The 22,958-nt window shown below is 49.9% G+C and overlaps 8 protein-coding genes across 8 annotated transcripts; 4 read left to right on the top strand and 4 right to left on the bottom strand.

Moving 5' to 3' along the window:
* Positions 1–754: 754 nt before the first annotated feature.
* On the top strand, positions 755–2,377 carry N7466_004570 (complex I NDUFA9 subunit family protein; the record flags this gene model as incomplete). The annotated part of the gene is made up of 9 exons (XM_057163967.1): positions 755–903; positions 961–974; positions 1,037–1,099; positions 1,157–1,251; positions 1,307–1,398; positions 1,457–1,598; positions 1,661–1,819; positions 1,878–2,222; positions 2,279–2,377. The coding sequence occupies 9 exons, from the start codon at positions 755–757 to the stop codon at positions 2,375–2,377; spliced, it is 1,158 nt and encodes a 385-aa protein (XP_057022648.1).
* Positions 2,378–2,645: 268 nt separating this feature from the next.
* On the top strand, positions 2,646–3,738 carry N7466_004569 (uroporphyrinogen-III synthase HEM4; the record flags this gene model as incomplete). Its single annotated transcript, XM_057163966.1, has 2 exons — positions 2,646–3,000; positions 3,083–3,738. The coding sequence occupies 2 exons, from the start codon at positions 2,646–2,648 to the stop codon at positions 3,736–3,738; spliced, it is 1,011 nt and encodes a 336-aa protein (XP_057022647.1).
* A 261-nt stretch (positions 3,739–3,999) lies between these two features.
* On the bottom strand, positions 4,000–5,363 carry N7466_004568 (mitogen-activated protein kinase; the record flags this gene model as incomplete). The annotated part of the gene is made up of 5 exons (XM_057163965.1): positions 4,000–4,028; positions 4,100–4,447; positions 4,525–4,906; positions 5,000–5,195; positions 5,257–5,363. The coding sequence occupies 5 exons, from the start codon at positions 5,361–5,363 to the stop codon at positions 4,000–4,002; spliced, it is 1,062 nt and encodes a 353-aa protein (XP_057022646.1).
* A 1,747-nt stretch (positions 5,364–7,110) lies between these two features.
* Positions 7,111–9,965, bottom strand: N7466_004567 (COPII subunit SEC24; the record flags this gene model as incomplete). Its single annotated transcript, XM_057163964.1, has 4 exons — positions 7,111–7,686; positions 7,754–9,400; positions 9,457–9,497; positions 9,617–9,965. The coding sequence occupies 4 exons, from the start codon at positions 9,963–9,965 to the stop codon at positions 7,111–7,113; spliced, it is 2,613 nt and encodes an 870-aa protein (XP_057022645.1).
* A 1,333-nt stretch (positions 9,966–11,298) lies between these two features.
* N7466_004566 (kinesin family protein) lies at positions 11,299–13,664 on the top strand (the record flags this gene model as incomplete). Its single annotated transcript, XM_057163963.1, has 3 exons — positions 11,299–11,560; positions 11,636–12,045; positions 12,099–13,664. The coding sequence occupies 3 exons, from the start codon at positions 11,299–11,301 to the stop codon at positions 13,662–13,664; spliced, it is 2,238 nt and encodes a 745-aa protein (XP_057022644.1).
* Positions 13,665–14,013: 349 nt separating this feature from the next.
* Positions 14,014–15,668, bottom strand: N7466_004565 (MCT family MFS transporter; the record flags this gene model as incomplete). The annotated part of the gene is made up of 4 exons (XM_057163962.1): positions 14,014–14,443; positions 14,523–15,106; positions 15,193–15,299; positions 15,362–15,668. 4 exons carry the CDS (start codon positions 15,666–15,668, stop codon positions 14,014–14,016), a joined length of 1,428 nt encoding a protein of 475 aa, XP_057022643.1.
* A 1,185-nt stretch (positions 15,669–16,853) lies between these two features.
* Positions 16,854–18,397, bottom strand: N7466_004564 (AIM24 family protein; the record flags this gene model as incomplete). The annotated part of the gene is made up of 7 exons (XM_057163961.1): positions 16,854–17,153; positions 17,219–17,438; positions 17,501–17,619; positions 17,675–17,845; positions 17,909–17,980; positions 18,050–18,168; positions 18,226–18,397. 7 exons carry the CDS (start codon positions 18,395–18,397, stop codon positions 16,854–16,856), a joined length of 1,173 nt encoding a protein of 390 aa, XP_057022642.1.
* Positions 18,398–18,834: 437 nt separating this feature from the next.
* atm1 (ATP-binding cassette Fe/S cluster precursor transporter ATM1) lies at positions 18,835–21,446 on the top strand (the record flags this gene model as incomplete). Its single annotated transcript, XM_057163960.1, has 6 exons — positions 18,835–19,194; positions 19,255–19,314; positions 19,377–19,491; positions 19,551–19,819; positions 19,884–20,930; positions 21,078–21,446. 6 exons carry the CDS (start codon positions 18,835–18,837, stop codon positions 21,444–21,446), a joined length of 2,220 nt encoding a protein of 739 aa, XP_057022641.1.
* Between the last annotated feature and the right edge of the window lie 1,512 nt (positions 21,447–22,958).

Raw genomic sequence — 22,958 nt, 5'->3', positions numbered from 1 at the left:
ACAGCACACAAGTAATAATGAAAGAGGACATATTGTTCAAATGTTAATGACCAATTTGATATGTAGCCTGTATGTTTGAAAGCTGCCAGGTGTAAAGTACAAGATCGTTCAATGTTATGACTTGATTGAGCTTTATCATTCAAATTACAGTTCAAACTCATCATTACTAGTATTGATGTCTTGGTAACTAGTTACCAGTATTATGTCACTTGAGTTACTTCAAATCTACATTGCTCTAAGCTGACAGCTAAACTCTTCACCATGTACAGTTTGCCGCATATAAATAAACCATCACAGCCTTCAAAAAAAAATATCGCTTGGTTGAACACAGTCCCACCAACGAGTTTATAGTAGCTAAAGCGGTTATGGTGGACATCGAAGAGGACCAGTGACGGAGTGCGGGCACATATCCAATCAGAGTGGGCGAATTGTCAGAACCCGTTGGAGGGCAGACAGCTGCAATTACAAAGGATACATTTCAAGTCACAAATGATTCAAAATGATAAGAATAAATTATAGCTATAGATTATTTAAATAGATACAAGTCTTCATAATATCCAAAACTCCTTAAGATCCAAGTATACTCTTGGAGAAGTGATGCTCGACTCTTCCAAATCCGGACTAGCGTCCTAGTCCCGTGCCGAACCTGCGAAATGCAAGTCCATCAACTCCAAGGACCTCCAATCCCTCCCATCCCCCACTCCACTCTATCCTCCTCCCCGCTGGTCTCCTCTGATCTGCTCTATCAGAGACCATGCAGAAATCCCGGGCTTTCAACTCAACCCTGGGTTCCCGGGCATTCGCCCCGGCCCCGCGCGTCTCCGTCCACTTCCAGCGCCGCAACCTCCAGGATGTCGCTATCACCCGCACCGGAAAGCCCATTCTGAAGGTCCAAGGTGGCCGGTAAGTACTCAATTGCACCTCTCATAGTGGATTATTGCTAATCTCTATTACTCTCAGCTCGTCCCTCGGAGGTATCTTACCCGCGCTCCCACCACCCCGGTCTCCATCCAATATGCTCACCTCTCCCCGATAGGTTACACCGCGACCGTCTTTGGCGCCACTGGTTTCTTGGGTCGCTACATTGTCAACCGCCTCGGTAGGTCCAAGAATTGACTTCCTGTGTATGAGCAATGGTCAAACTAACATCCCGCAGCTAAGCAGGGATGCAACGTCGTGATCCCCTACCGTGAGGAGATGGCCAAGCGTCACTTGAAGGTCACTGGTGATCTCGGCCGTATCAGCTTTATTGTATGGAGCTCTCTCTATAACCCGCAGTCAATGGGCCAGGTCTAACGATTTCCAGGAATACGACTTGCGCAATACTCAGTCCATCGAGGAGAGCGTCCGCCACTCCGATGTCGTTTACAACCTTGTTGGTCGCCAATATCCCACCAAGTAAGTGCCAGAAGAGTTGCAGAGAGCGTCAAAGAACGGTCAATTGACCTCATTCCAGGAACTTCTCCTATACCGATGTCCACGTGGACGGCACCGAGCGCATTGTCGAGGCCGCCGCCAAGTACGATGTCGACCGCTTCATCCACGTTTCCTCCTACAACGCCAGCCGTGACTCATCTTCTGAGTACTTCTCTAGCAAGGTTGGTTTTGATATATGATCAATGCGTCTATTAACTGCAAATTTGCTAAGACATATAATTAGGGCTGGGGTGAGGAGGTCGTTCGTTCCATTTACCCCGAGACCACCATCGTGCGACCCGCCCCGATGTTCGGTTTCGAGGACAACCTTCTTCACAAGCTTGCTGGTGTGACCAACCTGTTCACTGCCAACCACATGCAGGAGCGCTTCTGGCCTGTTCACGTATGTCTTGTGCCCCTCTCTCCTCCAGGAATGCTCTCCAACTAATTTTATCCTACAGGCCATCGATGTTGGCAAGGCTCTTGAGGTTATGCTGCACGACGACAGCAGTGTTGGACAGACTTACGAGCTTTACGGCCCCAAGAACTACTCTACCGCCGAGATCGCCGAGCTCGTTGACCGAGAAATTGTCAAGAAGCGCCGCCACTTGAACATCCCCAAGGCTATCCTCAAGCCCTTCGCTTACAACCTCAACAAATACCTCTGGTGGCCCACCATCTCCGCCGATGAGGTGGAGCGTGAGTTCCACGACCAGGTGATCGACCCGACAGCCAAGACCTTCAAGGATCTCGGTATCCCCCAGGCTGATCTGGCTGATCTTGCCGATCTGACCTTCCACTACTTGGTATGTCCCATTCAACTTCAAGAAGCTCTATAGCATTGTACTAATATACATCCTAGCAAATGTACCGTAGCGCCTCCTACTACGATCTTCCCCCAGCCACGGAGCGTGAGAAGCGCGAGGAGAAGAAGTACGTGCACGTGCTGGACGACCAGTAGTTTGTGTTTTTAATGTGTAAATAAGCCCCTTCCTAGACTCAAATTTCAATTTCCTTGTGTTGTCTGGAATCTATTAGATATAAGGAATAATTTTGTAGCGCTACCTACTACTAGTAGGTAGTAGGTTGAGCCCTCGAGCTATTTACAGGCCGTATACTAATAACGTGTAGATAAGTGGTCTACCCCATATAGTGCGCCCCGCAATCGCGATTCGCGATAACATAGAAAATCGACATCCAACTTTCTTCCCTTTGACTCAAATCTCACAATGCCCTCAAAAACACCCATACTCCTGCTGAAGACCAGGTCATCCCCTCACGATGGTTATGACGATTTCCTCTCAACACAGGGCTACGACCCCTCCTTCGTCCCCGTCCTAGAACACCGCTTCAACACCAACAACCTCGCTCAAGTGCGGGACCTGTTCGCATCCGGCGCATTCGAGCTGGACAACGCTCACGCCAATGCCAACGCCAAAGCCAATGCCGACACAAACATCGCCGCCCAAGATGAATCCACCCCCACTGAAACCGAGAGCACCCAGCCCAAGAAATACGGCGGCATGATCTTCACCAGCCAGCGCGCCGTCGAGGGATTCGCAGCCATGATCGAGCGAGATGGTCGTAAGTCGCAACACCTTCCAAGCTTCCAAAATACCTAAAGAATCCCAAACTCACTCCCTTTTCTTCTTCGTCTATCTGGCAGTCCCCCTCCCCCCACCATCCACCACCGCCCCATTCCCCCTCTACACCGTCGGCCCCGCCACAGCCCGCACCTTAACCACCCTCCGCGACAAACACCTCCCATCCGCCACAATCCACGGCGCAGACGCAGGAACAGGCGAGAACCTCGCCTACCTGATGCTGGACCACTACAACGCGCTGCACCCCCGCGCCACAGCCACAGCCACAAACACAAACAAACCAGGCCTCCTCTTCCTAGTCGGCGAACAGCGCCGCGATATCATCCCCAAAACCCTCATGGCGCCCTCTCTAGCCGAAGCCCGCATCCCCGTCGACGAGATAGTAGTCTACGAGACCGGGGAAATGGAGTCGTTCGAACGCGACTTTGAGGCTGCTGTGCAGCGGTGCGTGCGGGATCCCTCCGCGTCCCAGGAGCCGTGGGTGGTCGTGTTCTCGCCGTCGGGGTGTGAGGCTATGCTGAGGGTTTTGGGGCTGGGCCCGTTTGCGAAGACGGGTGGAGGTGGGCGTAGGGTTTTTGTGGCGACTATTGGACCTACGACGCGCGATTATCTGCGTGGTACGTTTGGTTTTGAGGCGGATGTTTGTGCGGAGAAGCCTAGTCCTCAGGGCGTTTTGGAGGGCATTAGGAAGTTTGTGGAGGGGCGGAGGGGTATATAGATGCACTGTGTGGAGCTTTCGATGCTCATACAGTATACTTAGTACTATATACTGTTTGTAAAAACTTGGAATCGTTCGATGTATATACTATGGATGTGACGTAGAAAGAAAAGGAATCGCAATTGAATGAATCGTTGACATAGATTTTTCGTATTTTTCAAGTGCTTTGCTCTCTAATCTCAAGAAGTTCCCAATGCTCCACGCGGGTTGGAATAATTGCATGCTCGATAATAAAAAAAATTGAACCAGGTCGTTCTCAGCCTACCGCATGATCTCCTCGTAGATCAGGACTGGTGCAGAGGTTAGTCAACTGTGTATGCTCAAGTGAGGGGGGGGGTTTGGAAAACATGGAAATACGCACTCTTCAACTGTTCTTTGCTCAGCACATCCTTGTTCTTGTCGAAATCAAAGAATCCATCTGGGATTGGAGGCGCGGTTGGCTCATCATCCGGGTCGTGGTAGGGTTCGAGATATGGGTGGCGCAGGGCGTCCTCGACAGTTATGCGCTTGGCCGGGTTAAAGGCCAATAGTTTCTCGAGAAGATCCAAGGCTGAATCGTTGCTCTTGGGGAAGAGGGCGCGGAAGGGAATCTTCTTCTTAAATGGGAGGGAGCGGATGTACTCGCGAGCTCGTCGTGACTTGATGCCGTAGTAATCTTCCATGGTAGGCGTACCAAGAACGTCCAGGATAAGGGTCAACTGGTGGTGATCTGCAGTTGTAGCGTGGCGGTTAGTTGCGATTGCTCCATAAAAGAAATCACGATTCAAGACTCAAGACTCAACGTACAATCCTTTCCGGGGAAGAGAGGCTTCCCGCTCAGCATCTCGGCCAGAATACATCCGACACTCCAGACGTCAATGGCTTTGGTGTATTCCTTGAATGTCAACATGATTTCCGGCGCACGGTACCAACGAGTGGCCACATATTCCGTCATGAAACCCGAATTGTCGTCGGTGGAGGCGGCCGATCGCGCCAGACCAAAATCGCACACTTTCAAATCACAGTTGGCGTTCAGCAGGAGATTGGAGGGCTTCAAGTCACGGTGAAGAACATTGGCGGAGTGCATGGCCTTGAGTGCGCGCAGGGTCTGGTAGATGAAGTATTGGCAATGATCGTCCGATAGCTCTTGTGTGCGAATGACGCGGTGCATGTCGGTTTCCATCAGCTCCTGCGTGTGGGGGTTAGCTGATCAAGTACTTGCAGTATCCCAGGAGATTCCGGAATCCGTCGCTTTTTTCTTCTTTTCTTTTCTGCTGCATACCTGAATCAAGTACACTTCGCTGAAGGCTTCGTAGTTGCGAGGTCTTTGAATATCCAAGATGGAGATGATATTCTCATGATTAAAGTACCGCAGCAGCTTCATCTCACGCAAGGTACGCAGACAGAACATGGAGTGGTCGAAAGGGGTAATCTTCTTGATGGCAACCTTCTGGCTGGACGGCTTGTGGATGGCGGAGCTACACAGTATAAGCTTCAATTGGTTCCCCCTCATGATCAACGCAAAACAGCAGCACTCACCAGACCACACCATAAGCACCTTCTCCGATGACATCCTGGATTTCATATTGGTCGGAGACATTGAAAGAGATCTTCCGCGACCCGCCCACTGGGGGTTGCTGACCCATGTTGCTGTTGCCGGTTAGCTTTAGGATCCAGATGCGGGGAAAGTAAAAAAACAGAGCGCGGAGCTGCTGATCTATGATCAATACAGAGACCAATCAAGCGCTAATCCGTAAGTCTGAATGAGTCGGCTGCAAAGCTCAAGTATTATTACATCCGCTCAAAACAGCTCAAAACAGCTCAAACTCGATTCGTTGACAAACAAACCACCAAGGTGATAAGCGCTGCACCACACAAAGAAACTGCGGGAAACAAAGCCAGGAGGTAAGCTTACACTTTATTTGCGCTGCGTGTGTGACTGTGAGCCGTGGCCCCTTAAGATGCGTGGGAGTTTCGCAAAATCTCCCCTGGGCAGTGCTTGGGATAGGGTAGCAAACAACGGCGAGATAGAGAGATACAAATGTAGATTTATCGGTGAAGAAAGGCGAAGAAAAGGGGGAAGGTATCGGGAGCAGGTGAATCACCAAGACGAATGTTTCGGGAGGTTTCTGAGAGGTGTGTTAGTTACGCTTGCGACATGGCAGTTGAGCAGTCATGCAGCCGTGCCGAGGCGGGGTTCCTCAAGAGTTTCCCGCGATCGCACCACAGAACCTCAACTCACAGAGACAGAAATTTGCAGAGAAATTTGCAGAGAAACTTACAGAGCTAAGAAAGATGAAGGGGAGAAGGTGAGTTTCAAGAAAGGTGGGGAGACGAGAAACAGAGGAATCAGCGGGACTCACGGGCCGTCAAGTTATGGTGGGGCAGGAAGCTCAATAGGAGACGAGAATTATGAGAAATTCAGACTATTTATATATGAAGTTGAGTGAATGGCTATTAGGGGGGCCGGATTATGAACTATAAATCTATTTAATTCAATAGATCAGCCTAGCTGGGTATAGATTCTCAATGGTCTTACTTGGGATCTATCAAGTTCAGTTCAAATGTTAGGGGTTGTTACTCCAGACATCTGGAACTAGCCTTTGGATCCTTGGTTCCTTTCAATATGTGAATATGTGAATAATTTCAACTTCTAAAACAACCTTGAAGTACCTGCTAGCTACTAGTCTATAGCTCAGAAAAATCACTTCAACATCCCAAAGCTCAATAGTTTCCATCACAGCCACCAGCGCCAAATCCCCCTCCGTCACTTGCACATACGCTACTGTCGGAACTTGATCACAATCACAAACTCCACTCGACCTTTTTGATTGGGCCGCCGCGTATTCCGCCCAGGTTTCACTCCCAAACACGCTATCCCATTGGCTTGTAGATCAGGCGGGCGACTAAATTTCTCAAGAACACGAAACAAGTAATACAGCAATAAGAACCTTGGGATTTTTCTGAAACGTCTCTCCAATCTCACAAAAAGAAAGCAAAATCAGGCTTCAAAAGGAAGAGTGAGGGAGAAAGAAAAAAAAAAGGAACTCAACTTGTCCTATACTCACGCGCTTTCTTCCCAAAATAGTCTACTGGGATCCCAAACATAAATGTGCCCGCCATTGAACAGAGATTCCAAGCCTCCCTAGTGGTACAGGCGAAAAGACCGAGCATCACAAATCATAGTGTAAAAAAAGGAATAAAAAAAAAAGGAAAAAGGGGAAAGAGGAAAGAGGAAAGAGGAAACATGGGATTCATGAGGGAAAAAAAAAAAGGACATGGTGAAAAAAACTCTACAAAGGGCTTGGCATTTATTGCACAACCTATACGAGACATATAGAATCAGTATATGAAGTCAAGGAGAATCGCAAGGAATGTTCAACTCAGAGATCATCATACCTTCTCCCGAAGAGTGGTCATCCACTGATCCAAGCTCACACTCTGATCCGCCCGATCCTCCACCAACATCGTCTGCGCCCAAAGACGGAGGCCAGGCTCACCATCCTCACGCACCACGTACAGGTGAGGCACAATAATACTGCCAGCACCCTTGGACCGGTGGTCTCGGCTCTTCTCCACTACAGCGCGCAACCGTTGGCTGAACTCGTTTTCAATCTCCGGCAGGATCTGCTTGCCCACCCGCAACTGACCACGGTCGGGCACACCGAACACATCCTCAATCAGTTGGGGCACCGCATCGCGGCCGACCCACAAGAACTGGGTCTGTCCGTCGTCGATCAGGTATAGACCGTACGCGGCGAGACGCTGAGAGGACAGGTTGATTGCGGGGGGAAGAATGATCTCTCCGGTCTGGGGGTCCGGTACACCCGCAGCGTCGGGCATGTCATGTAGGGAGTACATCTTAGGGTAAATGTATTGGATGAGAAGGGGCAGGGGCAGAGTCGACAAGAGACACAATGCGGCAGACCGCATGTCCGTCGGAATCTGGGCAGACTTGCGAAGACCGAGCTAGAGACGGAGTTCAGTTAGCATTGAAGACAAGCGGAAATATCATAGGTGGATTATCAATACTCACATTCTTGATCATGGAAAGGAACAAGACGGGCAGACCGCGGAGGTTGGCTGGGAACTGGAGACCACCGCCGCTCACACTACCACCGGCAAGTTCTTTGCGGTAGGTGGTCAAAAGCTCGATAACCTTAGCCTGTAGAGCCTCACGAGCCGGCTCAAGACCACTGCTCAAAGTACGCTCAACAGCCTTGTGGCTGAAGAAGGTTGCCACGGCTTGCTGGTCGGCTGAGGCGTAAATATCGGCCAGGTTCTGAGTAGTGGGGAGTGCCAGCGTAAGGACACGAATCCGACGCTCGCCATTGCAGGTGGTGTGAAGAACGGCGGCCTGCAGGCACACCACTGGCTTGGTCACTGTCTCATCGATAGCCACCTCAACAACGTAAGCCTGGTCACGGGGGAAAGCTGGGAAAGCACAGAGATCGGAGCTGCGGTTGAAGAAGTTTCCGTAGAAGGTGCTCATGCGGAGACCAGTAGTGGCACGAACACGGAGAACAGCCTCCAATCCGATTTCGGATGACAGGTGGTCGGAGAACTCGCGTGCGAACTTGATAGCATCCTCCTTTCGTGCAGCACTCCATCCGGGGTAGAAGTAAGTCTGACCACCAGTGTAACGAGGCAAGTTGCTTAATGAGGCAACATCCTGGTATTGGGAGGAGAAAAGGAACATATCCACCGATACTTGGGCTTTGGAGCATTCGACGGCAAAGCTCTTGTAGAAAGAGTTGCCCGTTTGGAGAAGACTCGATTCTTTGCTCGTACCGAGCACCTTCTTGTCCTCACGCATGGTAAGAGCACCGTGACCAATGTTAGGAAGCGACGCACTCAGAACGATGACCTTACCACCCACGGGGGAGATCAACTGGTAACCAGCCCGCAGAGCCGATCCCATGGCGCAGTTGTTGTTCTGGGTGTTTTGGAACATCTCCTGCAACTTATCGAGGAAAGTCTCCACGTTCTCCCGGCATTCGCTAAGTGTCACCAAAAGGTCGGTAGGGATGGGCAGGAAAGGCTCATCGAGGTCGCTGACAACCAGCATACGGGCATCAGAGCTTTCAGAGCCATCTCGGGGAATGCTGAAGTAGTGCAGGCTGGAGTCGACTGCGATAAAACCAAGGCGGGTTCGTCGGTCTGCATTTGGAATGCGATCAAGACTCTCTTTAATGCAGCGTGCAGTGGTGGCCAACAGACCACTGGCCACGGAAGAATAGCTGACATCGAGCAGGAAAAGGTATACGAGTGGTTGAGGGGGGCGGACCATGTATTCTTGAGGAGCAACAAACTCGACCATGCTGTGGTTCAAGTCGGCACGCAAAGAACGGTCTGCGGGCTTCTGCAAAGTCGAGTCCCAATCAAATGCCTGTGGTACATCGTTGGTAAGGTTGCACATATTGCAACGCCAGCGGTGGCCGTGATCGAGGAAAGTGACGAATGGGTTGATGTAAGAGCGACAGCGTCTGCATCGTGAGATAACCTGGTCGGGGATCACAGGAATGGGGTCCTCTGAGTCGTGGAGTGCGCCATAGGGCTGAATGACCAGAGCGAAGGGCAGCTTGGACTTCTTAAGGAGGGAGTTATTTGTCGGAACTGCATTCAAGGTCGATCGCATATATTTTGTGGGGCAGTTGGCCGTGGGGGATGGGTAAACACTGGTCTGTGGGTTATTAGTATTTCCGATCAAGGTCAACTTATTGAGACTGGAAGACGTACCCCGGGGGGCAGAATAATGGGAGGAGGGGGGTAATCCAATTCTGCGACATTGAAGGGTTGCGAAATGAGATCCGTGGGGTAGAGCTGATTCAGTTGAACGTTGCGCTGAGGCTGAGCGGTGGGTTGCTGGGGGGAGGCATGTGGTGCGGCTCGGCCATACCCATTCCACCGAATTGGTTGGTCATTTGTGCAACATCCGGAGCAGGTGCCAGTGGCTGTTGCATCTGGGATGGGTCTGCACCGTATGCGGGTTGCTGGTATCCCATGGGTTGGGGTTGCTGAGGGTAGGCGTCGTAGGCGCCTCCAGCGACGGGTTGTCCTCCAAGCGCAGCATTGGCACCTGCACCAAACTCAAATGCTTGGCCAGCGTATGCTCGCTTCTTCTTTCCAGCTGCAGCTAGGTGTCCCTGTTGGGGGGCTTCCTGTTGCTGTTGTGCGGGATCCGGTGAGCCATAGCCTGGTTGGGCGTACCCTTCCTGGGGAGGGTAACCCCCTTGTGGAGCTGCCATTAAGGTAGACGGAGGTCGTTTGTATCGAAGCTTAGTTCTTCGGGGTGGATGGGGAGCAGGAAAGAGGCTGTAGGGAGTAAGATCCGGGGGGTGTGGCTCGGTTGATACGGGGAGGGGATGCGGGTGACAGCTTCGCTACCTAGAACCCCACAATTAGATTTTGAACGTGAATTCAAGCAGCACAAAATGGATATATATGGTTTATCCAACACAGCTGCAGCGAGTCACAAACAAGGGAGAGACGTACCAGGACGAAGACACGAGTGGAATCGAACACAGAGAAGCGGTGATGGAGTTGGTGGTGTACGGTGGCCTTTAGGTTGCGGCAGTTCAGCCAATCACGAGACGGCGGAGCTTACAGTAGGGGAGACAATGTACACAGACAGGACCATTTGGAAGTTTTTGTTTTGGATTCAACATTCAAATTTAAATGACAATGCCTTAAACTAGATGGCTATTTCACTGTTGAAATTTTATATACATTGACACCAGGGCATAACCAACATTTGCATCCCGAGACCTCGTGTTTGAGGCCACTTGGTTTTTGCCATGCCAGATACATATACATACTAAGTGTGTATGTATACATACGTGTTTGCATCCGAGATTCGCAACCTTCAGGTTATGTTTCAGTATGCACATGTGTACGTACATGTACCCTCAAGTGCTTTGAAGCTACATAGATGCCTGGTACAATGTATCTAGTTACAGACAAATCGAAAGCGTAATATAGAACATTTGAAGATATATGGAGATAGCACCGGATAGTCAGCTGGGAATCACCGAGTATACTGCCGGGTGTCAACTGGTGATGGGTTAGCGGCTCGGGCGCACGCCATAACACTACTTGGCTACTCAGTGGCCTGTGCACTTAGACGATCCTTAATAATATATGTATGGTAGTATATTCCTTCCTCTTTATCAGTTCTGCTCATCAATTTCCTAGATAGATCTCAGATCAGCTTTGTATAACTACTAATCTCCCTGGATGGCAAGAATGTGTGCAACCAGGTCATAGTCCATGGGTGTCGAGGCGCGTTGCCCGGTCAACACTAAACAAACGCGATGTCTTTTCACCTTACGAACTCCACACTATTCTACCCTCTCAATCATTGCGTCCCCTCACGGTAGGTAGGTATTTAGGTAGTTTTTTTTTTCGTTTCCTTTTTCATTTTTTTGAACCATTTCTTCGCTATTGTGTTTTTTGAAGGGAGGATTGGGTTTTTACCTTTTGGTTCCATTTGCTCTTCGGTCAACACTTCGGAATCCAGCCTGCAGCAATTCGTACCGATAACCGCACCTTCAAGAAACGTGCATGCATTGAGCCAGCAACATGAGTGTTCGAGTCGTCGCACGAGTCAGACCTCTTCTGAAGGCTGAAAGGGAATTGGATATTATTCTTCGCACTGGGGCATCCGCCGCCGCCCCGGATCCTAAGCAGTCCGCCAACGGCGACCGCAAGTTGGCAGCATTGAGGGACAGGGACAACGTGGTACGGATCCCAAACCCCAAGAATGAGGGCGAGGAGTACACCTTTCAATTCAACGCGGTGTATGATTCCGACGTGGCACAGCAAGAGCTATTCGATGCCGAGGGTGAGTTCTTCAAAAGGGGGATTTGAGGTCACCGCCATTTGGGCGAAATGATCCATACTGACCCTGTATTGATAGTTGCGCCCACGATCAAGCACCTATTCAATGGATTTGACGTGACCCTCTTCGCATACGGCGTCACTGGAACCGGAAAAACACACACAATGCGCGGCGGTAAAAGCCTCGCGGACCGAGGTGTCATCCCACGACTCCTGAGCGGTATCTACCGAAAAAGCCGGAAGATGGAGAAGGATACCAACGGCGAAACGACGGTTGAAGTGGCCCTCAGCTACTACGAAATATACAACGACAAGGTCTACGATTTGTTCGAGCCACCAGAGAAGCGCACCCTGGCAGGACTTCCTTTGCGCGACAACGGCGGCAAGACCGTGGTTTGCGGGCTTACCGAGAAAGCATGCACCAGCTTGAAGGAGTTCGAAAGCCTATATGACCAGGCAAACAACAATCGTTCAACTTCTGCAACCAAGGTATGTATATTACTGTCGGCGCAAAAGCGGATTGAGACTGACCAAGCACCCAGTTGAACGCCCATTCGTCTCGTTCCCACGCGATCCTCGGCGTAAAGGTTACCATCTGTTCTCCCGACCAGACTCGAGTCAGCACAGTCTCTGCGATCGATCTTGCAGGCTCAGAAGACAACCGACGGACGGAAAATGACAAGGAGCGGATGGTGGAGTCAGCCAGCATCAACAAGAGTCTCTTCGTTCTTGCGCAGTGTGTCGAGGCCATCACCAAGAAGCAACATCGCATTCCGTACCGTGAATCGAAGATGACGCGAATCTTGTCCCTAGGCCAAAACAACGGGTTGACAGTGATGATTCTTAACCTGGCACCTGTCCGATCGTATCACTTGGACACAATCAGTTCTCTGAATGTGGCCAACCGCACAAGGAAGATCGAGGTGCGAGAGATTGAGAATGACCCGATATTCAAAGGCCCTGCCAGACCCGCTCCTCGGCCATCAATGGCAAGCTCTCGCCAGCCACTGCGCCCACTCGTTGCTTCTGTGAACGTGAACATGCCGGCCCCTGCCGCAAAGGACCCAGCTGCAAAGGACGAGGGCAAACCAATGAAAGCTTTCAGCGTCTTTTCTGATCGCCCTAAGCCTGTCACTCAGATTCGGAAATCTGAAATCCCCAAGAGACCTTCCCTTGCTCCCGATGCGCCTGCCATGCGCTCTCTGAAACCACCTCGCCAGCCCCTTACCGCAAACCACGCTCCATCAAGCTATGCAGATATCTCTGCTGCTAAGATTGAGGAGATGGTTGAAAAGAAGGTCGAGGAACTGTTGGCTGTTCGGGCTATGAGCGAACAATCGCGACAGACTCAAGCCCGTGAACTCAATGACCAGCTTCAACGTCGCCTGGAGCTTCTAGAACAGCGCATTGAGGGTACTGAGGATGACAGAGCGGAGGGCCTTTCTTATTTGCTCATGGGCAAGCAGCATCAAGCCCGTGGTGAAAACGGCTCTGCGCTGAGGATGTACCAGCTGGCACTCCCCCACTTCCCACACAACGAGAAGCTGGTCGCCAAGATTGCGGCTTTGAAGGAGCGCATTCAAAAGTCATCACGGCAGTCGTCCACACCTGCTTCTCCCCCCAAAGGAAAGCTGGGAAGCATGCTATCTCTGAAGAAAGAGCCGACTCTCACTATCCTGGGAAAGCGTCCGGTTGAAGCAGTGGATGATGAATATATGAGAGACATGGACAACGAGGGGTTTTCAAGCGATGAAGATACCGTCACTCGGCAGCATAAGAAGCGGGTTACATCCAAGACCCTTGATCAGAGTGTAAACGACATTGAGACCCTTGATGAGTACGAGAACGGCTCTCTGTCCCCTCGCACGATGCACCTTCTGTCGATCATCAACTCAAGGGATGTGAGCCAGATCAAGCTTCTAAAGGGCGTTGGTGCCAAAAAGGCAGAGGCTCTTGTCAACTGCCTCTGCGAGATGGACCCATCCGCAAATGATGAGATGGTTTCAGATCAACCTTTGTTTCAAGTGGCCAGCTTAGCTCAGTTGAGTACTCTGAAAGGTGTTGGAGTTCGCACTGTCGAGAACATGCGTAACGGTGTTTTGGTATAATGATTGCATTTTTTTGCGGCTTCGGGCATATTGGTGCTTTGCCTCATTTTCATTCTTCTTTCTATGCATCTTCCTTCAGCGACGGTGCTGGGGCGTTTTGGTCGCTTACGTTCGAGGTGGCTGCTTTTAAGTTGTGTTTACTTCTTTCTTTCTTGGCTCATTTGAGCTTGTTTGAATACATTCTGTTTCAGAACATCATGATAAACCAGCGCAATGTTTTTTATTTTATTTTTTCGCTAGATAGGTGCATCACCCTTTATTCTAGTATTGTATGTAATCCAGGCGGTTTGTTTCCAGCTTCGATGATCGATATGCTGCTGTGTTCTTAGTACCATGCGGACCCCCAATCTCATACCTTTCCCAGTTTGGTTCCTCCAACAACGATTCTCGCAACCACAAACAGGGATGCTCCAACAACCATGACCACGCCGGCAAAAATTTGCAGCCTGGTATAGGAATCCTTCAGCACGTTTGGAACCAGCGCACCACCGATAGGGGTACCGGTGAGAGCCGCAAAGGAAATGATTGAAAAGCAAGTACCATTGCGCACCCCGACTTCACGCAAATCTGAGATCTGTGCAATGAGTGCTGGGGCGAGCGACACAAATGCACCGGAGCCAAAGCCATACAGGGCACTGAACAGAATTATGGGTGCATTCGCCCGGGACGGAAGCCACAAGGCCAAGACCAGAATACCAGAAAAGTAACTGAAGACGATCATCACGTTGTATCGGCCCAAGCGATCTGCTAAGTAACCTGGAAGGGTACGGCCGAAGATACTAAACGAATCTGTTAGCGAGCTGACCTCTATATCCGTGGACCGTCATTTGTCGACCACCAGACCCGAACCAGACTTACCTAGCCGCATTCAAGATCGGAATGAGGTACTGCGACATATTGGATGACATGCCATACCGCTCGCCCTGAGTGATAACATACGTGAACGGCAAAAACATGCCCCAGAAGAAGCAGAAGCAGCCCGCAACGGTCACGACAAACTTGATATCCTTCAAGGGGTGCACAAAGACCATAAGATCAACAGGTTTTCTCGTATGCGGCAATCGTGATTTCAAGGTCACATTAGCAATCCCAAGCATGAACAGAATCAGAAACGCGCAGATTCTCATGGCCCACGGGAATCCAACTTGAGGAATTAAATGCGAGACCATGATTGGGAAAATCACTCCACCCAAGCTCGATCCGGACGCCGTGACTCCCAACGCAAAGGCGCGGCGTTTGGCGAACCAGGTGCTGACGGAGTTCACGCAGGCGTTGAAAATGGCACTTGCGCCAAGCGGGCTGCAGATTCCTTGCGCGAGGATGAATTGGTAGTATTCAGTGGAGAGAGATGTCATCATGAGACCGAAAACGTGGAGGAAGGTGCCACCGAGGAGAATCCACCGTGGGCCGAAATTGTCGAACAACAATCCAAAGACGGGGCCCTATAGATTGGGATTAGTTGGTCAGATTCATGGATCATTTGTTGTTCTATAGCCTATGGCTTTGGTATGTGGGATGTAAAACGAACAGCAAAGAACATCACAAAGGTCTCCAAGGAAGTGATCCAAGCCACCGTGCTGGGGCTCATGTTGCTGAGCTGGTGGCTCTCATAGTATGCTTGAAAGACACCGATACCTAAAACGCATTCACCTTGTCAACCAAATGTACAATGTGAATGTCAGAGAGCAGAGACTTACAGTTGATCCATCCAAAACTGACAAACAATCCACAGAAACCCCCCAGCACCGTCATCCAAGCATCTAGTCCACCGTCTGGGGGTGGACCAGGACCAGGAGGTCGCACCTGAGGCACATCAGATTTCTCCGTGAGCGAATCGATTGGGTTTTGATTGCCCGCAGACCTTCCCTTTTCAATATCATGGTGAACTTCCTCGGTAATTTCCGGATTGGAAAGGTTGGACGGTTCAGTGTTCAGGGTACTGTGAGTTGAAGGGACATCGTGATCGTGATGGTGATTACGATCTTGACCGTGTTCCACCGCCATTGTTCGTGGCCTCGTATTGCGAACCGAATGTTATTGATTTGGTGACTCTCAATCTCGAAAAAAAAGAAGCCAGGGCTCTGGAAGTCTAAGGTACCCAAACGTTTTAGCGGACGTGTTCGATGTTTCAAATAGGATGCGTCATCTTTAGAAGTATAGGTACATCCCCGCTGTGGAGCTAAAAGGACCAGTATGCTGTCCTTGTCCAAGCTCCAAGTATTCGAGATGGGAATCAAGAAATCACGACTTGCCTCAGTTCGCCTCAAAACCGGAGCTTAAACCTTAAAAAGCAAGCAGCTAGAAAAGCAAAAACACCAATTCTCCGAACTTCAAGCTAGCTCAGGTATGGATTGAAAGAAGTGGGAAAAACGTTGCAAGAAGTGTCTTGCAGAAAGAGGGTGTAACACAGAGCCAAATACTTCGCAAGAAAAAAAAAAAGTGAAGGAACGTGGACCATTTACACTCTCGGCCATCGCGTCCAGCAAACAGCGAAGCCCGAGGTCGGCTGCAATGATAATCAACGCTAAATCCCGAGGCTCTTGGCAGACCTTTGTATGCGCTTACAGAAGTACCTACCAAGGTTAGTAGGGCTTGGTCCCAGGTCCCCCACCCCTTATCCTTTCCCTTTTCTGGGGCTTGGTGGATCTATTATACCCACAAAATGCTCCCCTTCCCGGAGATATCGGCATGAGCCGAATTGACCGGCTCTCACTTTTATCTGATTCTGATTCTGATTTTGAAGAGGAACAGGGAAGTGCAATCGGAGACCTGGTGGATAATGATACTTCCATGTGTTGCGTGGCTTATGGCAGATCATCTATCTCTGATCGTCGTCATCCACTGAAAACATTGACCTCTGGTTGTAATTGCTCAAGCTTAGTATTGAATAGTGCAAGTTTCCGAGTATCTAACTGGTCTAAATGGATGCTAAGCTTGCATGTGGCGGTATAGCTCGTATAGCCACGTTCTACCTCAGTCGAAAGCCAAAGATGACTCAAATGAACATGTCCAAACCTGCAACGCCACATGCAAGATAAGCACTAGATAAATTTGAAACATTGGAAGAAAGATTGGATGGGCAAATAGCCATGATTTGAGATACCTGCGCTGCGATACTATACAAAATGCCATTTCAAAACCATCTAAAACCCAAAAACAAATGCAAGATCAACAAAAAATCATAATCTTCTACACGCTCTTCGTGCGACCAACTTCCTCTACTTCAACCTTGCCATCGGAGCGAATCTGTGCGATGCTTTGGCTGATTCCTTGGATCTCCTTGTTCACAGTCTCAACGGAGCGGGTAAGGTGTGGCACCCCAGGCGCCTCGGCCTCTCTCTGCTCATTCTCTAATAGTCTAGGAGCAGATGTGAGCCCACGAGGGGTACCTGCGATCTCATTGACTTCCTGGCTGGACAGAACGTCATTCAAGCGGGGACCGCGCGACTGAATGAGGACAGTCGCGGGACCATCGAATTGCATGAATAGCTAAATGGAGATGCGCTGGTTAGCGATAGTCTTGCACCATACATATCAGATATGAACGATCTCACCCTATCTCCCCAAATGGTCATGCGAGACCAGGTTCGGAGCTTGTGGAAAAAGCGCATCGTAGACTTCCAGGATCCGGCACTGGTTACGTTTTTGATGAACTCGTTGTTCTGCAACAACCTGGGCAATGTCTTCAAGCCAGGTACCTGGAAGCTGAGAGTAGTAGATTTGAAGCGGTATGGCCGTGGGGGGTTGGAGGACATGGTATATGCCAGCACGTTACTAAGATAGAAACATATTAGCAACCGCCGTATAGATAGACGCAAGTTGGCAGAGAAACATACCTCGGGTGAGCGATATACTGCTCGCCGTCTTTCAATTCAACAGAGTATACCTGGCCGTTGCCAACCAAGGCAATCAAACCTCTTCCAGTCACCTCGGAGCTACCCCAGTGCGTCAAGCCCTGTGTAAGTTTGCAAGTTAGCTCGGTTCATTCACAGGCCTGGGCCACCACAAACCAAGTTGGTATTGATAGTCGGCTTGATGGACAGAGACCGGCCCGTCCATGCCAGCAGAGCATTCCGCTGAGCCACCATCCAATCCACAGAGCCATTGAGATTCACAACGCTGAAGGAGGTCGTCGGAGAGCGGGTCGAGATGAGCGCAGTGACGGGGCTGGCGGAAGAGACCTGCGCAAAGATTAGTTACCCGCTTTGCAGGGATTTTCTCCAATCACCAGATATGCGCCGCACCTTTTGATAGAGGAAAGGCACCCCGATAGGCGCCCTGCGGAAGGGCTCCAGAACGCTCAAAGTTGAAACCACCTGCGAATAACAGAAACAAGGTCAACAAGCCAACTCTCCAGGCAATTGTTTCAAATTTTAACTCCATACATTGTCTGCCTTGCCGCTCAATCCCACCAAAGTTCCTCGACGCGTGTATAGGTTTTGCGAGGCCGAGAGAGACACCGAAAGGAGCGAGTATGGGGCGCCAACGACATCGAATCGCGCATCTGTCGGAGATAAATGTCAGTCTAGATTCTTGTGCGCCTTGATATGGTCCCACGTACCGCGGGATTCTGCTGAATTCGGCGTGCTGGCGAGGGGGAGATGGTCGCCGTTCACCGTGGGCTCTGCCGAGGGCGTCGCGCGGATTTGGACATTTCTTGTCTGTCGGTGGACCCGAGGAACGACCCGAGTCCAGGACAGAGTCCGGACACCTCGTTGGAGGGCACGAGTCATTGTGCCAAGGGAGTGGATTGGAGGTTATCACAGTTCGCGGAGGGACTTTACGTCAGTTTTCGGAGCTTCAAGATTGGAAACACGGGAAATCGTGGTCCCGAGAACGAACATTGACATTCATCTATAGTAGTAATTACATGGTACATCTAGGATTTGGATTTACTCATTTGCTCCTGAATTTTACTTTATATATTTGTTTTTTTTTCTTACCGATCTGCTATCTTCTATTCTACCAGTTGGTTCCTCGATCCATCCTCAGAGGGTCCTGATTCCCAATTCCGACGCTTTTCTCCGAAGCCGGCGACTCCCCACGAGCTGTCGCAAGCGCGGAGCTGCTGCGCACGCCATTTCCCCTCCGAGCTTCATTATGCTCCCCTGAGCACCTCCAAATTGGTGAATCATACCACCTTTTCTGGCCAGCTCTTCTGTCAGCAGCCATGCTGCTTAGAGCTGTTCGATCGCCGTGCTGGCGCCCGGCGCTGTACGCACATCCGCGTACCGCCGGTGGTTTCTCAAGCACAAGACCAACTTCAACACAGCTACGCACATTCCACTTGAGCGCTATCCTCCGAAATAAACCTACAGACAATAAAGAACCTCTATCCAAGAACAATGTCAACGCAAGATCCCCGCCCTCACAACCGGAATTGGCCAATACCATCGAGGTCCCGAAACTAGAGACCGAAACTAAGGTCCCCAAGAAAGAATTGCTTAATGAAGCAGCGATTACGACCAAGGACCAGCGTAAGGCTGACTGGGCTATTATGCGGGAAATGGCTAAATACCTCTGGCCTAAGGTAATGACGATTTCGGGTCGGCATATACACACGAGGAGAAAGTACTGACCATACTGGTAGGACGATTGGGGTACAAAGCTTCGTGTTGGATCGGCTTTGTCATTGTTGGTGGGAGCAAAGGTGGGTTTTCATGCTGGAAATTAGGTGTCTTGGGAACCTAGTACTAACGACACTACTATTAGATCCTTAATGTTGAGATCCCTTTCTACTTCAAAAGTATTGTTGATTCCATGAATGTCGATTTTGCTACCCTTGGAGGAACCGCATATACTGTCGCTGGGTCAATGATCATAGCTTGTAAGGAATCTAGTTTTTTACCAAACTGATAACCTGTCTAACACTCCAAACCTCTGCAGATGGCGTAACTCGAATCGGAGCGACATTGTTTCAAGAGCTTCGAAACGCAGTATTTGCGAGTGTCGCACAGAAAGCTATTCGAAAGGTGGCACGCAATGTCTTTGATCATCTTCTACGTCTCGACCTCAACTTCCATCTTTCCCGCCAGACGGGCGGCCTGACCCGGGCTATCGACCGTGGTACAAAGGGTATCAGCTTCCTGTTAACTTCCATGGTCTTCCACGTTGTCCCTACTGCGCTGGAGATCTCTTTGGTGTGCGGAATCTTGGTAAGTAGATCTGTGACATGGAAGAGAGAAAGTAATATAGATACCACGGCTGATCCATTTATAGACCTACCAATATGGCCTGCAATTCGCCGCGATCACTACCACCACTATGGTCGCCTATACGGCATTCACCATCACCACTACCGCATGGAGAACAAAGTTCCGACGCCAGGCCAATGCGGCCGATAACCGTGGTGCTACGGTAGCGGTTGACTCGCTTATCAACTACGAGGCCGTGAAGTACTTTAACAATGAAAAGTTCGAAGTAGCCCGGTACGACAAGGCCCTGAAGCACTACGAAGATTCGTCCATTAAGGTGACCACTTCTCTGGCCCTCTTGAACTCTGGCCAGAACATGATCTTCTCGACAGCGCTAGCGGCCATGATGTACCTGGCCGCCGACGGAGTTGCGACAGGAACCTTGACGGTCGGCGATCTGGTCATGGTAAACCAACTAGTCTTCCAGCTCTCCGTACCTCTCAACTTCCTGGGATCCGTCTACCGTGAACTGCGCCAGTCTCTGCTGGACATGGAGACGCTGTTCAACCTGCAAAAGGTCAACGTGACGATCCAGGAACGACCAAACGCCCAGCCGCTAGAGCTAAAGCGCGGTGGTGAGATTCGCTTCGAGAACGTCACCTTTGGCTACCACCCGGACCGACCGATCTTGAAGAATGCCACCTTCACCATCCCGGCCGGATCAAAGTTCGCCATCGTGGGCCCCAGTGGCTGCGGCAAGTCGACGATCCTCCGCCTCCTGTTCCGCTTCTACGATACCCAGACGGGCCGGATCCTGATCGACGGGCAGGATGTGAGGGATGTGACGCTTGAGAGCCTCCGGAAGGCGATCGGTGTGGTGCCTCAGGATACGCCGCTGTTCAACGACACAATCGCACACAACATTCGATACGGTCGCATCGATGCCACGGATGAAGAGGTGAAGCGGGCGGCCGAGCGTGCCCGGATTGACCAGCTAATTGAGGGATTGCCTGAAGGCTACCAGACCCAGGTCGGTGAGCGTGGCATGATGATCTCGGGCGGCGAGAAGCAGCGACTGGCGATCTCTCGTCTGATCTTGAAAGACCCGCAACTTCTATTCTTCGATGAAGCAGTAAGTGGATTGAATTGTTTTGGAATTTTCCTTGTTTTGTTGTGTTTTGTTTTCTATTTTGGCTCTTTTCCCTTTCCCCACATATATGACATGTCTTGGGTTGCGTCATCTCCCAGCGGGTCGGGATCTGGACTAATCTTTTTATAGACTTCTGCCCTCGATACCTACACTGAACAGGCCTTGCTGCAGAACATCAACAGCATTTTGAAGGATAAGAGTCGTACAAGCGTGTTCGTGGCGCATCGGTTGCGCACGATCTGCGATAGCGACCAGATTCTGGTGCTAAAGGATGGACACGTAGCGGAGACAGGATCACACCGTGAGCTTCTCGAGTTGGATGGAGTTTATGCGGAGTTATGGAACGGTCAGTACTACGCTTGCAAATCTTTCGTCCTGATTACCCCAAATCTTGCAAAAATGATTTCCATGTATACTGACGAACGAGGGAATTTAGTGCAAGAGCGAACAACTGGTGAAGCCGAAGTCGAAGAACCCATTACGCCGAAACAACCATAGGCACGTGACCATAGAGAAATAGAGGGAATGACACAAACAATAACAAAATAAAGTAACTATAGTGAGAATATATAGCTAGGCCATTTTGGACATGGATATTACTAGTTAGTTAGTCAGTTATGTTACGGTCAAGTATAAAGTAAGCAAGATGAAACGCGACGGGATTTAGCCGGATCTGGCAATAACGAGAAAGTCTAGAACCCGCGATAAGCCAATCAGGACCCACCAATCAAACAAGGCCATTATTCTCCGGCAATTTCGTCCCCATTTGGAGTTTTGATGACGTGGATTTCCCGGTAGCTGACACCGAGCTTTGTTGTATGTAGTATTTAATGGCTCTTATCTATTTGATGTTTATCTGTTCGAGCCCATGATGATTTCTACTCCGACAGCTGCAGTGGGTACGTACCTTTTGGAAAAGAAAAGCGCGTCTTCAAATAAGATGCTTAGACCAAAGGCTTAAAGTCTAAGTTGTTCTACCATGGATCTCACGGGACCGTGCGTCTATTCAAACGGAATTTAATAAAATTGGACATAGTAGTTACTGCATAGTATACTAGTAATCATATGTGTAGGGCATTGGTTTTGAAGAGTAAAATAACGTTGTCCAGTTGGAAGCATGGAGAGAACATCCAAGCTTCCAGATGTCAAAGTCCAATGCTTTCCCAACGGCTTTCTTTCCCTTTCGCTTAATAACGATCGTCTTGTCAAGTTGAAAATTAAAAGCAATTTCGAAATCTTTTCCATTTGAATTTAATCTAAACTGGTTTCAAAAAGCCCCAAAAACCCACTAAACCCACGTTGTCGTGCTTCCCCACTATAAACTATGTTCTAGTCTCTTTTTTAGTCCCATTTTAGTTCCCCTGTGCCATCTTAGCGTCTCCCCTTCTCCTTCTCTTCTCCTGTTCCTATTTTCCTTTCCTGTTTATCCACTCATTTTCCCACACATTTGGAGCTCCTGCAGCTTATTCCATTCATTCAATTCACCAATTCCATTCCTTTATCGCGCTACAGAACTTGCTCCGGACAAATTCCACCAATCGATTTAATCCAGCCAATCCAATTCGAGCTGTCATCCCTCCTCCTTACGTCTCCCCCAAGCCCCTCAGCATTTTGTGGCACCCACTAGTTCCTGGCGCTCGGAATTCCTCGTGCCGCCCCTCTGCCTCTTTTCCTTCCCATCTTCCCCTGATACTGGCCGTCTCCAAGCTCGGTGAAAAGGTAAGAAAAAGAACAACTTGCTTAAAAAAAAACACACACATCCAAAACCTCCAAAAACCCTCTTGTCAACAAACTCGGGAACACCCGAAATCAAAACAACAAATACAACATACTTGATCTAGAACCCGCCGCTGACCCGTGCATCCAATCACCAGTCTCCAACTCGAGATAATCGCTGCTCCCGGATGTGACAGAAGGAACTCGAATCAAATCACTTTCCTTTCCTTTCCTTACCTTGGCCTTTTCGACTTCCTTTCGCTCAATATCCAATCACTCACAAATTCCGTCAAA

The sequence above is a fragment of the Penicillium verhagenii genome (assembly GCF_028828195.1).
Source record: "Penicillium verhagenii strain IBT 33310 chromosome Unknown utg000005l_segment0_segment0, whole genome shotgun sequence".
NCBI classification, from domain to species: Eukaryota; Fungi; Ascomycota; class Eurotiomycetes; order Eurotiales; family Aspergillaceae; genus Penicillium; species Penicillium verhagenii.
This window is presented reverse-complemented; position numbering and strand designations above follow the sequence as displayed.